Source organism: Danio rerio, chromosome 21 (genome assembly GCF_049306965.1).
Source record: "Danio rerio strain Tuebingen ecotype United States chromosome 21, GRCz12tu, whole genome shotgun sequence".
Lineage (NCBI taxonomy): Eukaryota > Metazoa > Chordata > Actinopteri > Cypriniformes > Danionidae > Danio > Danio rerio.
Window position 1 is genome coordinate 752,501 of NC_133196.1, and position 18,459 is coordinate 770,959.

At 38.8% G+C, this 18,459-nt stretch overlaps 1 protein-coding gene across 1 annotated transcript in view; it reads right to left on the reverse strand.

Annotated features, from left to right (window-relative positions):
• The window catches only part of tmem38b (transmembrane protein 38B), a 25,164-nt gene extending 7,646 nt beyond the window's left edge, over positions 1–17,518 (reverse strand). Inside the window, 4 exon segments of the mRNA NM_200176.1 lie at positions 487–574; positions 4,646–4,830; positions 9,441–9,597; positions 17,235–17,518. Coding sequence (NP_956470.1) covers positions 487–574; positions 4,646–4,830; positions 9,441–9,597; positions 17,235–17,358 — 554 coding nt within the window. The 5' untranslated portion in view covers positions 17,359–17,518.
• Positions 17,519–18,459: the final 941 nt, after the last annotated feature.

The following is an 18,459-nucleotide window of genomic DNA, read 5'->3' on the forward strand; positions in this document are numbered from 1 at the left end:
TGTATGTAAACTTCTGCTTGCAACTGTATATCCATGCCTAATATCAGATGGGCAGAAAGTGATAAATGTTTTATAAACTGTTAAAATATTGGTGTCAGTGATGCAGCAAGTCTACAGACTAGTGTACACGATGATGTTATTCAAAAAAATGTACCTTAATGTCTGATATGACAAAAAAAGTGGCCAGAAATGAATATTTTCTTAATTCAAATGAGTAGCGGACTGGACCCGGAAACAGTATTCCACACGTCACCGATACATCACGACTTAACAAGCCGACAGGGGCCAAATTCTAGACTTTGTCAGAAGTGGGGTGCGACATTCAAATCACCCGGACCCCCCTGGCTATGGGCCTGACTTATTACATATCTTGTAAAAGGAGTAAAATAGAAGCCTTTTAAGACACCCTGATAACCTCACCTCCAAACTAAAAAGGGTGTGTTTCCCTTCAGAGATCAGGGAATTAAATACATTAATGAATCTTACTAAGACATCTTGAGAAGTTCATTAGTTTCTGGCTTCCAGACGCCACGAACAAGCTGCTCAAAGTTACTGATGAGTCCTCCTCCGGCTCCTGCAGACACACACACACAGATATATATGTATTATTGATATTTCTGTACTCATCAGACTCGGTAATAACGGTATTCTGATTATTTTTGCGAGTGCAGGGTTGTGTAATATCCAGTGAATCAGTAGGGTTTTGTTTGTTCGCCTGCTGATGTGTTTTGACTCTTAAACTTTTATCATTTTAGCGGCGCTCGTAATTACAGTCACCTCGACCTCCTGATATTTCAAGCCTTTCCTCGGAGTAATTGAAGGACATCGGGGTGAAATGCATCATGGGTTTAATAATGAGTGTGATGAAATTCTGAAAAATAACCTTGAGCTTTTAAACATTGAAATGTCAAGCTGAAACAACTGTAATAAACGCGGAGACGAACAGAGCCGGATAAAGATCACACGCATTTTATCTTTAGATGAGCTGGATTATATGATATCTGGATTACGCAATCAGATTACAAAAATCAAGTATTTATAACTAGAATAAAGTACTTTTGAAATACACAATCACACTACAGTTACTTTTTTAGTTACTTTTAGTTACTTTAGTTAGTTACTTTATAGGATTACATGTTCACAGAATGGCAGTAAAATGTTCACAGTTCATTGATTCTCCTCATTTTTTGACAGTCATATTTGTTTGTAATAAACCTGCAGCTTATATAGACTAATGACTCTTGTTTATAAGTTGAAGAGAGTGGAGAGGGGTTATATGATATTAATATCATCCTCTGCACAGTGTTTTAGATGAATTATTTAATGATATTGCTGTGAATGTCATGTCATTCAATATTCGTTTAATTACTATTTATACTATTTGCATAATTACTATAAATTATTTATTACTATATTATATAATTACTCAATCAGATTTTTAAAATTAAGTACTTGTAATACTTTTTAAAATACACGTAATCAGATTAGTTACTTTTTAGTTACTTTACAGTTATTTTTAGTTACTTTTTAGTTTAGTTAGTTACTTTTTAGTTACTTTAGTTACAGTTACTTTTTAGTTACTTTAGTTAAAGTTACTTTTTAGTTACTTTAGTTACAGTTACTTTTTAGTTACTTTAGTTAGAGTTACTTTTTAGTTACTTTAGTTACAGTTACTTTTTAGTTACTTTAGTTACAGTTACTTTTTAGTTACTTTAGTTACAGTTACTTTTTAGTTACTTTAGTTACAGTTACTTTTTAGTTACAGTTATTTTTTTGTTACTTTAGTTACAGTTACTTTTTTAGTTACTTTAGATGCAGTTACTTTTTTAGTTACTTTAGTTACAGTTACTTTTTAGTTACTTTAGTTACAGTTACTTTTTAGTTTAGTTACAGTTACTTTTTAGTTACTTTAGATGCAGTTACTTTTTTAGTTACTTTAGTTACAGTTACTTTTTAGTTACTTTAGTTACAGTTACTTTTTAGTTTAGTTACAGTTACTTTTTAGTAAATTTTTAGCTACAGTTACTTTAGTACTTTACTTTTTTAGTTACTTTATAGGATTACATGTTCACACAATGGCAGTAAAATGTTCACAGTTCATTGATTCCCCTCATTTTTTAACATTCATATTTGTTTGTAATAATCCTGCAGCTTATATAGATTCATGACTTTTGTTTACAAGTCGAAGAGAGTGGAGAGGGGTTATATGACATTAATACTGTCAACTGCACTTCTAGTGTTTTTACATGAATTATTTGATGATACTGCTGTGAATTTCATGTCCTTTAATGCTTGTATAATGACTATTTATACTATTTGTATAATTACTATAAATTATAATTGTTATTTCGTAATTACTCGTAATCAGATTACAAAAATGAAGTACTTGTAATTAACTGCTTTGTAAAATACACTTCAAGAGTTGACCTTCAGCTGATGATTGATTATAAAGCGTGTTTGGCATGCTGTCCCGGGAGAGAGCCCTAAGCTCTTAAGATCCTCAAGCCTGGGGCTCCCTCCTGTTTGCAGGGCAAGAGGGAAGTTTGAGCTCAGGTAGATCTGAAGAACTCCCCTGCTGTAGTAGCTAATGAACAGACAGTGATCGCTCTTAAGAGGTAACTACTGACTAGGAGCATGTCTATGGTGCCGATTTGGATTAGTCAATTAACTTAAGCAGCATGTTTTTAGATGGTGGGAGGAAACCGGGGAACTCAGAGGAACCCCACGTAAGCATGAGGAGAACGTGTAAACTCCACACAGAAACGTCGGCTGGCTTGGTAAGGACTTGAACCAGTGACGTTCTTGCTGTGAGGCAACAGTGCTAACCACAGGGCCAGCAAGAAAAGGAGGAGGAGTAGGGGTGGAAGGGGGGATTCTCCAACATGAAGATGGCTGTGATATGGAGCTGAGGGTATTTAAGGTGGCTTAGAAGTCGTCTGATTGTTGAATCATAAATTGAATAATGCGGGACCAGCTGCAAGCAATCATAAGCACGTCATCCTCTCGACATTAGTTTATGAATACACTTCACAATCAGATTACATTTACCTTTTAGTTACTTTAGAAAGTTACTTTTTAGTTACTTAAATTACAGTTACTTTTTAGTTTAGTTATTTACTTTTTTAGTTACTTTAGCTTCAGTTACTTTTAGTTACTTTAGTTAATTTTTAGTTACAGTTACTTTAGTTACTTTTTAGTTTCTTTAGTTACGTTTTTAGTTAGTTTTAGTTACTTTAGTAAAAGTTACTTTTTAGTTTAGTTAGTTACTTTTTTAGTTACTTTTTGTTATTTTTCATTACTTAACTTACAGTTACTTTTATAATTACTTTAGTTACAGTTACTTTTTTTATTTACTTTAGTTACAGTTACATTTAATTACCTTTTAGTTTAGTTCGATATTTTGGTTACAGTTACTTTAAGTTACTTTTTGCTATTTTTCATTAATTTTAGTTACAGTTACTTTATTTTTTACTTTAGTTACATTAACTTTAGTTATAGTTACATTTAATTACCTTTTAGTTTAGTTTGATACTTTGGTTACAGTTACTTTTACTTACTTTTTGCTATTTTTTCATTAATTTTAGTTACAGTTACTTTTTTATTTACTTTGGTTACAGTAACTTTAGTTACAGTTACATTTAATTACCTTTTAGTTTAGTTTGATACTTTGGTTACAGTTACTTTTAGTTACTTTTTCAATTGATTTTAGTTACAGTTACTTTTTTAGTTACTTTAGTTACATTTACTTTTTAGTTACTTTAGAAACAGTTACTTTAGTTAGTTAATTTTTTGGATTACATATTTACACAATCACAGTAAAATGTTCACAGTTCATTGATTCTGCTAATTGCTAATGTTTATAGTTGTTTGTAATAAACCTACCGCTTATATACATGCCACTGATTCTTGTTTCGGAGAGTGGTTATATGACATCATTAAAAATAAAATATGTGTAACTAAAATAAATGACTTTTTAAAATACACATAATCAGACAACAGTTACTTGTTAGTTACTTATTAGTTACTCTTTTGGATTACGTTTACACAATGGTAGTAAAATGTACAAAATTTATAGATTTTCCTCATTTTGAAAGTTTATATTTGTTTATAATAAACCTGCCACCTATACATGTTCGTTATATTTGTTTTTATGAGATGTCATATAAATTATACACATGTGCCTGATTCTTGTTTCGAGAGTGGTTATATGACACAAATCAAAAATCAAATACATCCAACGAAAATAAACTACTTTTAAAAATGCACCTAATCAGACTACAGTTACTTTTAGTTCCTTTTTTAGTTACAGTTACTTTTTATGGATTACATATTTACACAATGACAGTAAAATATTGACTATTCATTGATTCTGCTAACTTTAAATGTTTTTATTTGTTTATAATAAGCCTGCCGCATATATGCACAATATCTAACAGATTATATTAATGACTACAAGTTTTGTTATTTAATTAATAATCTGTAATCCAATTAAATTAGTAAGCACATAAGTAATCCAAATGTAATCTAAAAGTACTCAGACTACTTTAGCATAAATGTGTAATCTAACAGGTGATATCACTGACTTCTGTGTCATTTGTAACAGTAACAGATTGCAGTTGATAATTAATCCCCTGGCGGCGTTTACCTTTAGCCCAGCCGACCGCCACCATGACGAACAGAGCGTCGCTGTATTTGCTGCCCGCTTGCGAGACGCCGCTCAGAACCTTCCAGGTTCTCGTCACTTCCTTCATGGCTGTCAGGACCAGTCGCAGCGGCAGGAGAGATGCCAGAGAATACACCACATCCAGCGGACAGTAAAACACCAGATACCTGCGCGCGCACACACATAAATGAGCCTGTGTGTCTCAGGTTATGTATATAGTTACGCATGTATAGTATATGTATAGTCAGTAGCTTGGATTGTTAGTGTACTGCTGCAGTATGTGAAGGTTTAATATAGCTCTAGTGTTGTGTATTATATTTATTTATGCAGCTCCGTGGGCCTCCGTGACACAACATTATGTTCAACTAAGTCCACACATGTAGAGGAATGACAATAAAGCTTGACTTGTACGTGTGTATGTACATATACACACACACACACACACACACCCCCACACACACACACACACACACACACACACATACATGCACAAGTACACATGCACACAAAAACATGCACACATATTTACACACACAATCACACTTACGTGCACACACACACACACACACACACACACACACACACACACACACACACACACACACACACATGCACACATATATAAACACACATTTACACTTACAGGTCACACGCATGCATGTGCACACGTATATAAACACACATTTAAATGTACACACACATACATGCAGATGTGCAGACATGTACACATATACATGCACATTTACACCTGCACACACACGAACACACACACACACACATATGTACTCACGTCCCCACACACACACATAATTTGCACACCCAAGCACATGCACAACACACACATGCTCACTCAGACACACACACACACACACACACACACACACACACACACACACACACACACACACACACACACACACACACACATATATATATTTACATGCACATTTATACTTACACACATATTTACTTGCGTGCACACACACACTATGCACACCCAACCACATGTACAACACACACAAACCCAGACACACACACACACACACACACACTTAATATGCTCACATATGCACAAACACACACATGCTCTCGCACACATATAAGCTGTTCACAAGCACAATTACACTTACACACATTTGTACTTGCGTGCACACAAACACTATGCACACCCAACCACATGTACAACACACACATCGACCCACACACATTCACTTCACATGCACTTACACATGCTATATGCACACCCATGCACAACACACAAACACGCATGCTCTCACACACACACACTCACACTTCCACACACACACACACATAAGCTCACATGCACACATATATGCACACCCAAACACACATGCACGCACGCGCACACACACACACACACACACACACACACACACACACACACACACACACGCACGCACACACACACACCCAAACACACATGCGCGCACACACACACACACACACACACACACACACACACACCCACACACACACACACACACACACACACCCAAACACACATGCGCGCGTGCACACACACACACACACACACACACACACACACACACACACACACACACACACACACACACACACCCCCAAACACACATGCACGCACACACACACACACACACACACACACACCCAAACACACATGCACGCACACAAACACACACACACACACACGCACCCAAACACACACACACACACACACACACACACACACACACCTAAACACACACACACACACACACACACACACGTCCCCTGCTAATTGCTAAATTGCCCGTCTCTGTCCCTCAGAGTGGCAGAAAGTGCTCGTTTAAATATCCATTAGCATAATTTGTGATGTTGGTTATTAATTACAGTAAGGCGCTCGTCGTCCTGTGAATGATGATTTCCCTCTGAAATGTCAGAGCCGCTGACAAAACAACATCTCTGAAAGCCTGATCATCTTCCATGCAGATCAGCGCTGATGTATGCGTCTCCATGACTCACTCTCACCATTACAACTATTACAGGACGCAGAGAAAACTGAGTGCAGAACACTCCTAACACTGCAGACATCTGCATAGTGAAGCCTGCGATAACATTAATACCAATACCAGCATTCTCTAGATGAGTACAGCATCTGAATGATCACTGCGAGCAATACAGGGGCTATAATGTGTAATATATATTATAAACTACAGATCAGGTTGCGCTGTGTTGCCTTATAGCAAGAAGGTCGCTTGTTTGAGTCTCGGCTGGGTCAGTTGGTGTTTCTGTGTGGAGTTTGCATGTTCTCCTCATGTTGGCGTGGGTTTCCTCCGGGTGCTCCGGTTTAAAATCAAATCACTTTCATTGTCACATTATCAGCAGCACGTGTGCTATGATGAGTGAAAAGCTTAGGTGCATATTGATTGGTGATGGGGTTTTTTTGAGTACAAGCGGAGAGCAGATTTCTCTAACACATTTCTAATCATAATAATGTTAATAACTCCTCTCTAATAACTGATTTATTTCCTCTTTGCCATGATGACAGTTAATAATATTAGACTAGATATTCTTCAAGACACATGCATGTGAGTTTATATTGTGTTTGGATATGTGAATGTGTGTTTGTGTGTGTGTGTGTGAGCACATGTGGGTGTTTGTAGTACTTGTGGTTGGGTGTGCATAATGTGTGTGTGTGGGTATGTGAATGTGTGCAAGTGGTGCTCACTGCAGAGCCATTTGTGCAGAGCTGAGCTCCAGCGAGGGGGAGCATGAGCTCTCGCTCCTCCTTTCTTGCACTTCTTCTACGAGTGATGTCACTGGGGGTAGGGTTAGGGGTGGGGTTGGTGTACGCATTAAAACAGCTTACAGGAGGAAGAGCGAGAGCTCATGCTCCCCCTCGCAGGAGCTCAGCTCTGCTCAAATGGCTCTGCAGTGAGCACCGTCTCAATGTGTGTCCTGTCTGTTGCTGATCTTCATGCAGGTTTACTGTTGGCCTTCAGGTGGCGCCAGAGACTGAGAGTTTATCAGCTGTTCTGAGGTCAGTAGTTGAGTTCAGAAACTTGCAGACATTCAACAGGAGCATGCGACGATACACTCACACTGACACGCAGAACAAACACACACTTACATTCACAAATAAACACACACACACATGCTGCACAATGAGGATTGAAGGGACAGTTCACCCCAAAATAAAAACAGACTCACTATTTACTCTCCCTCAAGTGCTTATAAACCTTGAGGAGGTTCTGTCTTCGGTTGAACACTAAAGGAGATGTTTTGAAGAATGCTGAAGACCTGTATGAAAAACAAAAACTATGGAAGTCAATGTTTCCAGCATTCTTCAAAATATCTTCTTCTGTGCTCAGCTCAACTTCAGTGTGTGAACATCTCCAGAGTCGACTGTGTATGTTCTGATCACACTTTGATTGACATTCTCCCTTAGTACGTGTCATCAGAGAGTGTGTATGAGTGTGAGTGCTGTTGTGATAGTGTGTTTGTGTGTGTGTGTGTGTATGTGCGTGTGAGTGTTTTTTGTGTACGGGTGTGTGAGTGCATGTATGCATGTATGTGTCAGAAAGTGCAGGTGTTTGTGCATGCAACTGTGCGTGTGTGACTGCATGTTTGAGTGTGTGCATGTAAGCTTGTATGAGTGCATGTATGCATGTATGCGTTTGTGTAAGTGAGTGTGTGTTAGAATGAGTGCATGCATGTATGCGTGTGTAAGTGCATATTTGAGAGTGTGTTTGTGTGCGCATGAGTGTGTGTGTGAGCGCCTGTAAATGCATGTGTGTTTAAGTGAGTGCATGTATAAGAGAGTCTGTGTGTGTGCATATGTGCGTGCATGTATGTCCGTGTGTGTGCATGCATGCAAGTGCATATTTGACAGTGTGTGTTTTTGCGTGTGTGTGAGTGCATGTTTGAGCGTGTGCATGAGTGAGAGCATGTATGGGTGAGTGCATGTGTGTATATGCGTGTGAGAGAGAGTGCATGCATGTGCATGTATGCATATGTGTGTGTGCATGTGAGAGAGTGCAGGTATGCGTGCGTGTTTGTGCATGCAACTGTGCGTGTGTGAGTGCATGTTTGAGTGTGTGTGTGTAAGTGTCTATGAGTGCATGCATGCGTGTGTGTGTGTGTGTGTGTGTGTGTGTGTGTGTCTGTGAGTAAATGAGTGCATGCAATGAGTGTGTGTGTGTGTGCGTATGCATGTATGCGTGTTTATGCGAATACATGTATGAGAGAGTGTGTGTGTGTGCACGTTTGTGCGTACATGCATGCAAGCATGTATGTATGTATGTATTTATGTATGTATGTGCGTATGTGTGTATGTATGTATGTGTGTGTGTGTGTGTGAGTAAATGAGTGCATGCAATGAGTGTGTGTGTGTGTGTGTGCACGTATGCATGTATGCGTGTTTATGCGAATACATGTATGAGAGAGTGTGTGTGTGTGCGTTTGTGCGTGCATGCATGCAAGCATGTATGTATGTATGTATGTATGTATGTATGTATGTATGTATGTATGTATGTATGTATGTATGTATGTATGTATGTATGTATGTATGTGTGTGTGTGTGTGTGTGTGTGTGTGTGTGTGTGTGTGTGCGCGCATGTGTGTGAGTGCATATGTGTGAGTGTGTGTGCATGAGTGTTTGTGAGTGCATGCTTGAGTGTGTGCATGAGTGAGAGCATGTGTGCGTGTGTGTGTGTGCGCGTGTGAGAGAACACATGCATGTGTGTAAGTGCATGTGCGTGTGTGTGTGTGTGTGTGTGTGTGTGTGTGTGAATCTCACCACATGAGTGTGGCCAGCAGCAGGTTGGTGGTGTTGGACAGTGGTGCGACCGGAGCATCCGCCAGCATCAGTGCAGAGAGAACAGCTCCACCGAAACAGTAGAGCATCGAGCTGAACCAGCAGGCCAGAGGACTCCGCTGAGACACACACAACGCTCCTGGACACACACACACACACGATTGCAAAATTCATGAAATTCACAAACATTCATACAGATTTACTATTCAGACACCAGCTCTAAACACAAAAACACACACACTACAGCAAACATGTACAACATACATAATATATATCTATCTATATGTGTGTGTGTGTGTGTGTGTGTGTGTGTGTTTGTGTGTGTGTGTTATAACTGCACTAGTTTTAAATGCAGCAGTAATGATAATGTCAAATTCAGTGTAAGACACATTACCCTTCACTAAATCCTAAAGAAAGGTTCATCTCTATTATAATCCTCTATTAGCTGTCATGAGTAGCTGCACTAGTCAGGGCACTACTGAAGCATTTGATACTCAAATATTTATGCGTCTCTGTAAACAGGAAGTGGATTTCCTCATCATAATCTCTCTGTAATCTCAGTCACATGATCAGCTTTATCTGTGTCCTGCTGAACTCTGATCAGTGGCTGCGGTTGTGTTTAATTCTGCTTTATTCTCAGTCTGAATAATCAGATATGTTAGCCTCACGCAGCACTGTGTGTGTGTATATACTGTATGTGTGTGTACTGTATTCATGTGTGCGTATACTGTGTATATGTGTGCGCGTGTGTGTGTGTGTAGTCATGAATGATCTGCTCGAGTCTGTGTTGGATATTCATGGTGTGTTCAGTCTTCAGTGTCTGCATGCGGTTTCATCATATGATCAGATGTTCATGATCTTCATCACATGATCTGATTAAATAAAAGTCATGAGTGTTTATCAAAGGACACTGATGCTGTCAGAGATCAGACATGTCAGCCTGCTTTCAGGAGAATTTCATCAGTTTCTTGAGCATGCCAGGTGATCGAGTGTGTATAAAATGAAATCAACATCTGTAACATTATTTCTGTGAAGCTAATATGCATCACTACTATACTTTCTAGCGTTATTATTGATATGATCATGCATTATTTTTCCTTGAGACCTTTAAGACTGCTCTAAACAATAAATAAATAATGTTTAAGTGACTCATCATTGGTGACGCGGTGGCGCAGTAGGTAGTGCTGTCACAGCAAGGAGGTCGCTGGTTCAATCCTCGACTGGGTCAGTTGGTGTTCCTGTGTGGAGTTTGCATGTTCTCCCTGCCTTCGCGTGGGTTTCCTCCGGGTGCTCCGGTTTCCCCCACAGCCCAAACACATGCGTACAGGTGAATTGGGTAGGCTAAATTGTCCATAGTGTATGACTGTGATTAAGTGTGTATGGAAGTTTTCCAGAGATGGGTTGCAGCTGGAAGGGCATTCGTTGCGTAAAACATATGCTGGATTGGCGGTTCATTCCGCTGTGGCGACCCCATTGATTTTGCAATTTATTGTGAATTTATTGTGTTTGGTTCTCCTGTGTCCCCTGTTCCTCTTGCTGTACCAATGCAGCAGCTGCTTCACGTAAAAGCTGACTAACAGTTTTTGCCATTTTACCTCTGTTATACTGTATTTACACTAGTAACTCAGGCTGTCCCATCCATCAAAACCGTGCTTCTGCCCTCAGGCTCTGTGTATGAAAGCACTCGACGTCACTTGAATACGCCCCTCCCACTGATTAGCATAGGCTTTGCATACAGCTTTAGCTGAAAATGAAATCGAAAATGAAAAAGTGTCAATAAAAGGAAAGCTTATATTTACATTTTCATTTGAATTGTGTCACTATTATAGCGTGAACATTAATAACACGCTTTGTAAAAATTATGTTTGCATTTTATTTTTTAGTTTGGCTTTTTATTTTAATATTGGCAGTCTTGACGTGGAAATTCAGTGAAAATGAAATGTTATATTGGCAACTTCATTTTAATTATCAATTTGACAGGGACGATGTGTTGTCAAAGTGAAAATGAAAATGAAATAATTTCATTTCCTTTTCAATTTTGGCAGATATTTTGCGCACAGTGTTTTAAAATTAAATTGTTAATCTGATTTTCATTTTCATTTCCAATCTTTATTTGATTCATTTAAAATTGGCAGGATTTCCCTTCCATACAGATCAAGGGCCTGTTTCAGAAAGGAGGTTAACTGAAAACTCAGAGTATTTTAACCCTGAAATGAGAGAAACTCTGGGTTTTCCGTTTCAAAATGGCAGGTTTGTTAAACTGGAGAAATCAGGGTAAGTCAAGCCTGTTTCTGAAAGAGAGTTAACTTTAACTCAGAGTCAGTTACTGTGGTCACTTACTCTGTGAATCTAACCTGGTCAGAAGCAGGTTTTATTCTCTAAACTCAGAGTTTCTGTCGGTCTCCTCCCCTTTTTTAAAGATGCAGCGGTATTTCTCGCCTTAGCCTTACATTTCCACACACCTATTTTAATGCTCATTTTGGATACGTGCATAAAAACGATTGATAGAAACGTCATGATGCACATAACTTTTTAAAATATGCATAAAAAACGCACATAACTGAGTAGGATAAACTTTTATTCAATAGAAAATGTGCGCATAAACTACGATGGTAATGATATTTGGTGCCAGTTTAATCAGGAAGTGACAATTTTTTTCTCTTTGACTCGTAGGATGGAATTTTATTTGCTTCTTTTAATATTCCAGTTTTGCACATACATTTATGTAATATATTTGGATGGAAACATAGCTATTGCCTACATTTTAGTCACACACAGAAGAACTGTACGAGAATGGCTTATGCTTTAATAAATAATTAAATTGAATCCACCTTCGATATGCACTGTAACTAGATTAATGGGATTATTATTCTTTCTAAAAATTATTTTTAGTCCTGCTTACCTTCTAAATGTTATATTAGCCTCTATCACTTGATCAATAAAAAAGGCAGACACACAAGTGCACTATTAAATCATTTAAAACTAATAAATGTATAAAAAAGTTTAGAAAAAAATATAAAACATCACAAATTACATTACTTATTTTATTATACTTAAATATTTAAATACTTAAAAAGTGAAATTAGGCATTAACTTGAGCAGCTGTTTTCCCACGCTAACTGTCTCTTCTTCACTGATGGCTGCTTCTTTTCAAATATATACGCTCATATTTGCTATAACTTTGCATGAGAACATCAAGTTCAGCTGGAGAAAGAAATGCTGATCTCTTTTATAACATATTGTCATAGTCACTCGAAATGTCTGCGCTCCATTGATAATGCCTTTTTATAGTCACGGTGTGCGCGCTTAACTCTGAGTTGGTCTACTCGAAGTTGATTGACCCAGCTCAGATCAGCTGTTCTGTAACCGAAAACTCTGAGTTTTTAATCTCTCGGTAAATCAACTCAGAGTTCAAGTTTAAACTCTGAGTTGTTTGAACCTCCTTACTGAAACAGGCCCCAGGTTTCGGTAGATACTCAAAATTAAATGACTCTAATACATCCCTAATTGTGACTGATTTTTCCCATAATCCAGTAGCCCTACATGAGGAAATTGTGTGTAATCCAGCATTTTTACAGTGTAGATTTACGCTCAGATACAGATTGTGTACAACAGCATTGCCCAAGAATGCTTCTGAAAGAGTTTTAAGAAAGCAGGAGAAGAAGAGCAGCGTCAGAGAGCTGAAAACAGAGGAGTTCCAGCTGGCATCAAACATGCATGAGGCTGAACACAGGAAGTGACATGCGGCTCTGGGGAACGGGAGGCTTTTCCAGGACAGTCTTTATTTGGAGAAAAGAGCTGAACTGCCTGCTAAACATGCTTTTAAGGGAACAAAAGTCACTTAGGAGACCAGAACCCAACGAACTGACCTGAAGTAGAGCTGCTGTTTCATTAATCCTCTCGTGATCTAAACACTAGCTGTGTTTCTGTTGACCTATTCTCATGTGCATTTCGCATCAGTATCTGCGCTTCAGTGGTTTAGTTTCTGACAAATGCTGATCAGTTATAAATGTGTGTGACGGTCTTTCCATCATTGATGTTGGTCTGCAGCTCTCCATGTTTGCAGCTTTCCACTGTTGCAGATGTGAGATGTTGTTGTGCGGATTGTAAAAGGCCTAAGCCCCCCTGTCAGTCTGTCATCACAGTGCTTCAGTAATATTATTATTCCCTCCAGAACTGTCTTGAGCATCTGTCTGTGCTCCCGTCTCACGCCTCCAAAAGCCACACTCTGAAAAACACAGGGTTGAAAACTACCCAAATCGGGTTGTTTTTAACCCTACTGCTGGGTAAATATGGGACAAAACACATCAGAGGTTTAATTACCCCAAGTAACTGGGTTATTGTTTTTAACCCCATAAATGGTTTGTTTTTTCTACCCAATAATTGGTTATTTTTACTTAAATCATAGGTTAATTTAATCCAAAAATGCCTGTGAAAGATGACCCAGCAATTGTGTTTTGACTCGGCATCACTGAAGTACAGTGGTGGATGTGCAGCTTTGATTACAGGTGTACAAAAGGTAGTAAGAAATTATTTCAGAATGGACTAAGGGCTGCTATGGGCATGAATCTCATTTTAATCATCTGAAAACGCAAGGAATCTGTGTTTATGTTACACTATTTTATTGCATTTAAATAAATTCGTACACAATATGTGGTCTCCCAGTCAGCCCCTGCTATGAGTTGATTTGACCCAAAGAGCTGGGTTGAAACTAGCCAAGACTCTGAAAATAACCCCCAAAAAATACCCAAATGCCTCAACCCAATATTTGCATAGAAAAAAATAACCCCATTTTTTTTTTTAGAGTGCATTCACCGCGTTCGTTGCACAGCTCAGTTATTAGAGGAGAACAAACAGCACAGTGGAGAATCCCAACAGTGCAGCAGACTCCACTCCTCTCAGTGATATCTGTGCAGGAGCAGCAGGAGCTGAGGAGGTGATGCTCGTCTGTTTCTCTGGAAACGCTGCGTCTTTAGCTAATATTTTATGAGATCTTCCAGTTTTGTGCATGAATTTAATTTGCATCTTTGGATGGAAACATAGCTAATGAGGCAGGTTTAGAAACAAAACAACCACTTTGTTCAATATTGTGCAGCTCTAGCACTCAATCCCATAGTAGGAGTCGGTGTGTCTGTTTCAGGTAACAACAAAAACAAGTTCAACCTGAAACTCGGCGTGAACATGCCGACATGTGGAGTCTCGTTGCCCCTGCAGATATTTCCAGTGCAGGACAATAGGAGAGAGCAGGTCAGGGGAAATAAGACACCGAAGATCTAAAATAGCCTGTAATTAACAACAGCTGCTGCTGCTCCGATACAATAGAGCACATTACTGCAACACTGCATGCTTGAGCTACAGCTAGAGCTGCAACTAGTCATTTAGATGATGATTATTTTACTGATAATTTGATTAATCTAATAAAACCAAATACTTTTTTTAAAAGGATGCATAATATGCAATATACACTCACTGGCCACTTCATTAGGTACACCTTGATAGTACCGGGTCGGACTCCTTTTCCCTTCAGAACTGCTTTAACCCTTGGTGGTGTAGATTCAGCAGGGTATTGGAAATATTCCTCAGAGATTTTGCTCCATATTGTCATGATAGCATCACACAGTTGCTGCAGATTTGTCGGCTGCACATCCATGATGCCAATCTCCCGTTCCACCACATCCCAAAGCTGCTCTATTGGATTGAGCTCTGGTGACTGTGGAGGCCATTTGAGTACAGTGAACTCATCGTCATGTTCAAGAAACCAGTCTGAGATGATTGAGCTTTATGACATGCTGCGTTATCCTGCTGGAAGTAGCCATCAGAAGATGGAGACACTGTGCTCATAAAGGGATGGACATGGTCAGCAGCAATGCTCAGGTAGGCTGTGGCGTTGATGCTCAATTGGTACTAATGGACCCAAAGAAAATCTCCCCCACACCATTACACCACCACCACCAGCCTGAACCGCTGATACAAGGCAGGATGATCCATGCTTTCATGTTTTTGAGTCGAGCATCTGAATGTGTCAGCAGAAATGGAGACTCATCAGAGCAGCAACGTTTCTCCAATCTTCTATTGTCCAGTTTTGGTGAGTCTGTGTGAATTGTAGCCTCAGTTTCCTGTTCTTAGCTGACAGGAGCGGCACCCGGTGTGCTCTTCTGCTGCTGTAGCCCATCCGCCTCAAGGTTGGCCGTGTTGTGTGTTCTGTTCAGAGATGCTCTTCTGCAGAGCTCGGTTGTAGCGAGTGCTTATTTAAGTTACTGTTGCCTTTCTATCAGCTGGAACCAGTCTGGCCATTCTCCTCTGACCTCTGGCCTCATCAACAAGGCATTTGCGCCCACAGAACTGCCGCTCACTGGATATTCCCTCTTTGTCGGAGCATTCTCTGTAAACCTTTGAGATGGTTGCGCGTGAAAATCCCAGTAGATCAGCAGTTTCTGAAATACTTGGGAGCAAGAACCATGCCACGTTCAAAGTCACATAAATCCCCTTTCTTCCGCATTCTGATGCTCGCTTTGAACAGCAATAGATCGTCTTGACCATGTCTACATGCCTAAATGCATTGAGATGCTGCCATGTGATTGGCTGATTAGAAGTACAGGTGTACCTAATAAAGTGGCCGGTGAGTATGCCATTACAGCTGTAGTTGAATAAAATGCAACTCTTCACTTTTGAACAAATTGACACGGTGTGACGTGGTTCCTGTATTCTGTACCACACTATATTGAATATTGGGTTTGAAATTGCATGCAAGTTTGATGCCAAACAACATTAGCACAACTGAATAGACTGTAAACAATGCTGTACTTTGATAGTAATTGGCTGCTAATGTTATTTTCCCATTTAAAAGTTGCAAAGAATACTTTTCTAAAATTAAATTATTAATAAAGCATGAATGTGAGAATATAAAACTAACTTTACCCCAAATACATGATGGTCACTGCACACAAGAGCAAAGTGCATGTTTGGTTAATGCAAAACGACAAGCTAGACTGGTTTTCCCCACCCTGAGAGCGGTTGTATGCATGTGTAATCATCCTAGCCACTGCAGCAGAGTATTTACATGTTGAAACACACAGAGAACATTGACAGTGGGTTAATGATTAAATATTTATCTCCCCTTTGAATGCATGCAACTTCTGCTTTTCACTCTTTAAACACACTGACCTGCTCTAAAAGTCTAGAATCATCAGTCATAAACATGACTGTGAGAATTTAACACTCATTCTGTGTCCACAGCAATGCAAACGATGAGGAAAGCACTGATAAACAATGCCGCGCTGGACTGTTTATACACGTGTGCGCATGCGCGGCTCCTTCCCAGATTAACCGAAGTACTTATAAAACCGAATCAACCGTAGGATAAATACTTATAAAACTATATTAATGTCTTGTTATAGCATTGTTGTTTTGGTAAACTGAAATAAAACCACCTTTTATGTGTTAGATATGCCATATATTAAACATAAAATGTCGTTTTACTTAATTTTATCAATCAAAGTTCCTCTAACAAGTTTTATAGGTATTTACATGTAATATAGTTTTATAATTTGATTTTTCGTGAATATCATATACGCTATTGATGCCAAACGATAGCGTTTCAGATTACCAAACAAAATTGTATGCATAGTTACGAGTATTAGGACCACAAATATAAACAAAACTAATTAATAAGTGGCATTATAGCTGATAAGGGCTGGAGGTTTGTCGAAGTGACTCGGACTCTCTGAAGTGAATGAAAGGTGTGTGTTAAAGGGATTTAGTCGTGTTTATTCTTACCTGGCTGTTCCCTCAGACTCATCACGGATATAATATAATGTGCCATGTCGAAATACGGGAACATTGGCAGTTTTGACAGCCCAAATGCGAGCTCGTTCAGATTGAAGAACGCAAACACATCCATAACTGAGCCGCTTCAGTGTTCCGTCATGAACGCGCTTTAATCCTGTCGGCCGCGCGCCCGTGGACTCGGTTCAGGTTACCGGTGTGTTTGGATGTTTGGTTTTGGACGCTTGTAGTCTGCAGATGCTCCGACACAGAATGAATCCAGCTGATCAACAGCTGACTGGAGCGGTAACCGGATCCGCCGCCATTACTGCTGCGGATGCTGAGCGGGAACGCGCGCGCGCGCGCGCACAAGCCACAACTTCACTTTCACAACTATTTCAAAACAAAGCTCTAGCAAACACTAGCCTGACACGTTATATTCTTAGTGTGGTACATTGAAAGTGCTGTAGTTCGTGATTTATGATGGTATTTATTAAAGCATCGGGCTTTCATTATCTGATTTAGACAGATTTCAGTTTGCTCTAAATTATAAACACTAAATTAAATAAGTCTGTAGGTCCAAACTGACCCCCCATGTGACAATCAGATGCTGAATGTGTTAGCAGACTGAACAAGAGCATAATGGTGAGCCTAATTTTAATAATACATCGACAAATACACATATAACACAATAAATAATGCACAAATCGACCTTTTGAGAAAACAGATTGGTCACTTCAGGTACAGCAGGTTATTATCAGTGGTGTAAAGAAACTAATAGCAAATACTCAAATTAAGCAAGCTAGTTTATTTATATAGCACATTTCATACACAGTGGCAATTCAAAGAGCTATACATAAACAAGAATAAAAAAGAAGTATGAGAAAATTAAAAAACAAGCAATAAAAATGATTAAAAACTGATTAAAGTGTGTTAAAACATGTTTTAAAAGAATGAAAAAAGAACAAGTAAATGGGTTTACTTTTAAAATTTACTTTTAAAGTTTTTTTTTAATTAAACTACTGTAATGGAGTGGGTTTTCTCAGGAATTGTAACTTACTAAGTAGTTTTGAAAGATACTTTTTACTAGTGCATTTTACTGCAGTATTGGTACTTTACTCCACTACTGTCCTTCAACCTGCAGTCACTACTGTTTTTTCCTGTCTATGGGGATTACAAAAATCAGTTCTGTGATGCCTGACAAATCAAATCACACATAAAAGGTAAATCTCCTCAT